The sequence below is a fragment of the Garra rufa genome, chromosome 3 (assembly GCF_049309525.1).
Source record: "Garra rufa chromosome 3, GarRuf1.0, whole genome shotgun sequence".
Classification (NCBI taxonomy): domain Eukaryota; kingdom Metazoa; phylum Chordata; class Actinopteri; order Cypriniformes; family Cyprinidae; genus Garra; species Garra rufa.
Genome location: NC_133363.1, coordinates 28,482,018 through 28,488,989, shown reverse-complemented (window position 1 = coordinate 28,488,989; position 6,972 = coordinate 28,482,018). Strand labels below are relative to the sequence as shown.

The 6,972-nt window shown below is 35.1% G+C and overlaps 1 protein-coding gene across 1 annotated transcript in view; it reads right to left on the bottom strand.

Moving 5' to 3' along the window:
• Nucleotides 1-6,338, bottom strand: part of LOC141331535 (uncharacterized) — a 55,044-nt gene extending 48,706 nt beyond the window's left edge. Inside the window, exon 1 of the mRNA XM_073836590.1 lies at nucleotides 5,701-6,338. Within this exon, the coding sequence (XP_073692691.1) occupies nucleotides 5,701-6,338 (638 nt within the window). The remainder of the gene's footprint in view (nucleotides 1-5,700) is intronic.
• Between the last annotated feature and the right edge of the window lie 634 nt (nucleotides 6,339-6,972).

Here is a 6,972-nt window from a genome sequence, read left to right as displayed (position 1 = left end):
ATGTTAAGTTATTAAAATATTAACTCAGAGATATTTTACATAAATATTTAATGTAAAAGGAGTTTGACTGACAAAAATGTTATCCCTCCATTACATGAACAAACAATTAATATTCATGATAACAGTGATATTACACACCCAAAGCCTTGTATGACTGGATATGATATATGGTTTGCACATTTATTTACAGTACATGATTTGTGAATATAGTTAAAACTAAATGGTGCACAGTATGACATAAAGTAGGACTTTTAGACATGAAATTTTAAAAGAAAAAAAAGAATTTCAGGGATTATCAGTAAATTATGAATACTTATAAATAATTAGGATTTTTGTTTTAAGAAAAGTAAAACGGTTTGTTGCTTCTTGGCTGAATCTTTTAAAAAAGTTGCTTTAACTGATCTACTCTAAGGAAGATTTACATAATCTGCTTTCTGAAGAAAGATAGGCTATCTTTGTTGTAACATTTCCTAGATACACGGTTATTTTAGATATGCTTAGTCATGCAGAGACTTACGGGAAAAAGTGGCTGAGAGAAAATATGTTGTAACTGATTCTTGAGACATGGGACAAAACATGTCCAGCAAGTGTAACTGCTATTAGGTTTAAAAATGAAAATATTTTCAGTTGTAAATGTATGAGGGATGAATAATAGAATGTATTTAATACAATTATCCTCTTCAACAAAATTGTATCATTATTATATCAAATCTATGACACTTCTTGCTACATCAAAAACAAGGTGTCCACAGGGAAGGGTTCAATCGTTCATAAGCTATAAAATGGATAAAATGTTTTTTAATGATGAAAAAGAGCTTGTTTTATCTAAAGCAACACTTATTATTTCTCATATCAAAGCAAGGTGGTTTTTTCAAGGACACATGCATGTTTCATAAGGTTTCAAAGTTGTGTCTCCACTTTTTGTCAACACCGTCAGACATTTATTAAAATGTTATAAAATCAGGAATTATCAGGGGCAGCTGTCACTCTAACAGACCCTTTCAGTTTCAGACAGGCTCTGGTAAGTTTTATAGTTTTAGAATATTTTAAATCCTCATGCTAATATTTCCTGTGTCACAACCTTGATACACTCTTAAAAATAAAGGTGCTTTAAAAGGTTCTTCACAGCAGTGCCATAGAATAACCATTTTTGGTTCCACAAAGAACCATCTCTTTTTTTTTTACCTTTTTATAATCTGAAGAACCTTCTTTCGCCACAAAGAACCTTTTGTGAAACAGAAAGGTTATTCAGACGTTAAAAGTTCGTTATGGCATTGTGAAGCACCTTTATTTTTAAGAGTGTATGTCAACACCATCTTCCAATTTCTGAGGAAATTATTTGAAATGTTCAGATCATTTTATTCTCCTGAAGCAGGTTCTATGAGCATCTAGCATCAACAGAAAAAAAAGGCTACTACATGAATTCCATTCGTGTTGTGAAAGAAATGCCAAATATAAGATATCACCACTGTAAGATTTTCTGTTTTTCAAGTAATTTTTAATTACATTAAATATAAAATAGTGTTTATTTTTTCTAATAATAAATTGTGGATAGTTAGTCATCACTTCTAGCAGAGTTAGGGTTGAGGGAACATAAGATTCAGAAAACACATAACACTGTATAAAACATATCTATACATAATACAGTTTGTATTCTGATGTGTTTTGATCATTTTTGGATTATTTGTTAAGATGTTTAAATGTGAGTATTAAGATCCTGGTGAATGTAAATGGATAGAGGTAACAACTAATTGTTTTATTTGTTGATATAAAACAGATGCACAGAAGACATAGCTACTGTTCTGAGATGAGAGAAAATAGATCATTTGTGTTGTAATGATATTCAATTCAATAGTACAAGTAGTACAAGGTTTTATTTATTCATTTTCACCCTGTTTTCACCCCACTCCTCAAGAAGTGTTGTGTGATCCCTTCTGTGTGACAGTGGCTACTTTACATTGTGTAAATTCAGTGTGGAAATCTATTGTTGTACATATCTTATTGCGTTTGTATAAGAGAAGTTTTGATGCCTTTCTTTACCATTGTGCCTTGATACCAGCATAGAGACAGCTACGACGTGATATAAATACTGTTTGAAAAGCAAAATTTAACATGTCTTTGCTGCCATCTAGTGGATGTTAACCACATTACCAATGTAGCAGACTAAGGTAGTCAGAAAGTATTTTTTTCCCATTATTTTCCTTTAAATAATGTATAATTACGTGAGATGACAACTGCTTTTTATATCAGCCGCTAAGTAAAAATAGTTTCATTCTATATGAGGCACACCACCATGTTGACATCAGATGATAAAACACCTGAGATAGTTAACCCAAAAATAAAAATTCTGCCATTAATTACTCGTTCTCATGATGTTCCAAAGCCGTTAAGAAATTCGTTCATCTTCAGAACACAAATGAAGAGATGAAATCCAAGAGCTTTCTGAGCCTTCATAGACAGCAACGTAACTGAAATGTTCCCAAGCTCAAAAACGTAGTAAGACATCGATAAACAGTTCATGTGACATACTGTAAGTTCAACCGTAATTGTACACGAAACTACGAGAATACTTTTTGTGCAGAAATAAATAATTTACATAAATTACATTGCTGTCTCGGATTGCATCAGAAATCTCTCCATTTGTGTTCCGAAGATGAACGAAGGTCTTACGGATTTGGAATAAGCATGAGGGTGATGACAGAATTTTCATTTTTGGGTAAACTATTTCTTTAATTTATCCAGGTGGTAACCCTTCTATACTCAGCCAAAATAAACTAATAATGGGTGACAAATATGCCCTCAAATAAAGTCTTTGCATATGACATTGGTAACAACAAACATGTTTTGCCTGAGGCTGCATCCATGTTTGTAATATTGTACGTCTAAGATCATTGTCACATCACCCATTGATAATGACTTAAAAGTAACTATTAGAGGCACTATAGGACATTTAAAATATTACTATTAATGGAAGGATTAATTAGAATTCTGTATCACATTGTTGTGTGCTTATGACAGATCTGTACTATCACATTCAGTTTGTTCAAGAGATTAGAAACGAAAGGTTCCACGTTTATTAATGAAAAGTTTGGCTTATACTATATGACATCAACAGTGCAAATTGTTGCCTGGCACCAAATAGATTATTTCAAATGAGTTGCTTTCAAATGAGTTGCATTCACCTGAGAAGGTTGCTATAGCAACAGCGAGCTGCTGCTGCCTTCCTCATAGGATCAGTATCAGATGACACATTGAAAAGGATACAAAACAACCATGATGTATTATTTTATTGTGGCTTTAGTCAGATTAGAGATATTATAAAAAACAAATTTACAAACAAGGTCTTCTATGATATAGCTATTCATTTAAATGAACTAATCCAAACCATAGTTTAAAGTAATAAATGGAAAATATCTACTATGGGATTTTGTAGTATTTTGTGGTGATTTGTATTAATTAGGTTAATTTTGGTTATATAGCCAGATACATCAAACACAGTCACACATATAAATTACTTAAAGCCAAAAAGGGGGGGGGGGGGGGGGAACCATGCATACAGCTTTGGAAACCATGCCAGTGAGAAACATTGCTTACTCTGTACTGTAAAGATTAACCATTTAAAGGGCACCAGTTATGTATGGATTATAAGTCTCAGGTGTCCCCAGAATGTGAATCCCCACAGATCATTTATTATATCATTTTGAAAATGCCTATTAGGAGTGGAAGCACAAACACACTGTTTTCGTGCAAGTCTCTTTAAATGCAAATTATATGCTTTTCCCCACCCCCTTTTTCCAGAACAGGGCTGTGCTTTTACAGCTTGTACCTCAGATACTCTGCCAAAAAACATTAGTGATGGGAAGTTCGGATCATTTTACCGACTCGGATCTTTGAGTCTCGTTCAGCAAAATGAACGAATCTTTTTTCGAGTCATTTCGTTCATTTTACCAAAATATAATTAAAAAGCTATGTTTTACTTCCATAACACATGTAATGCTCATACACGTTTATATAACGTTGATCACACTACAAACAAGACAAAACTACAAGCTATTAGAAACAAAAGATTTATGCATTGTTTACCTGGGTCTTCATGATTATAGCTCCCTCACTTCTATCTGTCCGGGTTCGAGTCGTTCGTTCATTACGTGACAAACCCATATAAGCTTAACTAACGCAGTCTGAGCCGGAAAGAGAATTGATTAGTTCATCTCTCGAGTCTTCGGGTCCGAGTCGTTCGTTCATCACGTGACAGCCCCATACGCTTAACGTATGCTGCCTGAGCCGGAAACAGAATTGATTAGTTCATCTCTCGAGTCTTCGGGTTTGAGTCCTTCGTTCATAGTTGCGCAATTGCGCATGCGCGACTGAACGAATCACTCCCCGAGACGACTCGTTCTTCTCAAGTCACATAAAGATTCGTTCAAAATGAACGAATCGTTCAAGAATGACCCATCACTAAAAAACATACGCTTGGTTTTGATTATCACATATATCATTCAGAAATAATGCAATTTTAAAGCCGTATTAGTTTAAATATGTCAAATACACCCATGATTATGTTAAAAACACAGTAAATTACAAAAACACAGTCGGTTATGTCTGTGAAGTTAAACAGCTGGGAAAGAAATTGCATATTTATATTAGATCTGTGTATTAAGTGACAGCAGCGTAATATAGCACCTGTACTGCTGTCTACATTGTTAATATGACCCAAACAATAAAATAAAAGCAGAAAATCACTCACTGATCTTGAATGAATAATTTTTGTAGCTCTAATAAAATGACATTTCTTATCTGAATGCTGCTTTTAAATGCTCTAGCTTAAAGGGGCGGAGGCTCTGCTAATATGGCAGTGTCTGTCAACAGTTGTGGGTGGGGCCTGTACAACGTGATGTCACACTGTACAGAATCTGGAAACGGCTTGTCCTGAAACACTGCTCATGATTTATGGAGATTAAAAAAAGGAGCGGGTGTTTTTTTTTTTTATATTGTAGGGTGGTTGTGTACACACACTGCCAACACATATTTATGTTCAATAACATGTGAAATTGAATTTTACATAATATGTACAATAAATTATTTTTAAATTCATATTTTTTATTGTTTTTTTTTTTACAATACAAACAGTAAAAATATTTAACGATGTTGTTTCAATAATTGCCCAACCTTTAAATATCCTTTAGTTCAAACAGTAGAAGGTCATGGGTTTAAATCCCAGGGAATGTATGAACTGATAAAATGTTTATCTTAGGTATAAGCGTAAGTCACTCTGGATAAAAGCATCAGCCAAATGAACAATAACTGCAACCTTTCATCCAGAATCCAGATTGTTTGCTTAACATTTCCATTAGAGTTTGTAAGCGGTAAAAATATCTCTTATGTTCACAGATGAGAATGACTTCTTTGTAAAAAGCTGAGATATCCCTTCCGTTGTACCGAGAAGCTGGTCATTTTTGTTGACGTAAAGTCTTTGCAGCCACAGCATAGAGAAAGGGGTTCACACAGCTGTTAATAAATGTAAGACTTCCCGCAATGTCACCTGTAGAATTTCTAATCTCATGTAGTTTAGCAGAAAAAGCTGGTAGTGATGATTTGAAAACTATTTCAAAAAATTGAAACAAATTAATAATCTGGTGTGGGGCATAAAAAATGAAGAAAGTTACCACAATCCGGGTCACCAGTTTGGTGTATCTTTGCCTGTGGCTAAACACTCCCTGTGTCGCCTTCTTATGCAGGCAACAATATGAAGTCAGTATGATTGTGAAAGGAAGAAAAAAAGCCAGCAGCATCTCCAGTGTGGCAACAGTAAGCCTGTACTCCTCTGAATACAAGATCCTGCCACATGATTTCTTGGATTTACTTTGAATGATCTCTTGTGTAAGTACACCAGGAAAAGAGAAAAGCAGTGCCAGAGCCCAGCCGCCGATCAACAGCAGTCTCTCTTTTCTCTTGCTCATTCTGGACCACAACTGTGGGTGCCGAATTTGTAAACAACGATACACACTCAGCATAGTTACTGTTATCAGACTTGAGTAAGCGCTGATGTAGATGAGTATGGAGAAAAACTTGCAGGATGACTGACCGATACTCCAGCTGTAGAGTTGGTTGTAGATCCACACAGGCAAGGTTATCAAACACAATATGTCCGCAGCTGCCAGATTCAGCATTAGTTGAACGAAGAAGTTGTCCTTTTTGAAATGCCGAACTATGAAAAAAATGACTGCAATATTACCAGGAACTCCAACCATGAAGCAGAGACCCATCAGGCTACTGCTGACCAGGTTAGCTGTAGTCCAGCTGGTGGAGTTTAAACTGGAGTCGCTGTGGTTCTGCATGACACAGACACACTAATGGGAAATGTGCTGTTTTTGGAAAAACTTCTCATTTATAACTTATTTCACTTGATGACTTCACACCCACCCACACAGGGTGTGAAGAAATGTTTTGTCCATGTTTTCAACATTCCTTTATTGTGTAAAATGTTGCAATTTGTGCCAAAAGATCTGCCGTTACAGTGCACAAAATCCACTACAAAGGGATTTATTCTGTGTTTCAGTAGCACTGTTTCTAAACTCCCTAAAAACAGGAATGTGCATACATGTATCCCACATTTAAATAAATCATGTTCAAGACATCAGCAAAAAAAAAAAAAAATTAAGTAGGTGATGCTTGGTTGAGTTGTGTTATTATAGTGTGTTGTCGCCATGTTCAAGTGACTCTAAAGGCCATGTTCACACTGACAGTTTTTTGGATTGACAACCACATTTACTTGCAGGTGTGAGTCTGGAAATGTCCCGTTCACACAGCAGCGGCTAGTCACATATCTCCACTATCTTGGATTTCCGGTTTATAGTGTGTGCATAGATGCTTCCAGTTTTGCTAAACGTTGGTGTAGAGAGCCAGAGAAAATCAAAACATTACCGTCTATATATGTCTACAGGATTTATAACATCACTTAAAATGCAAATA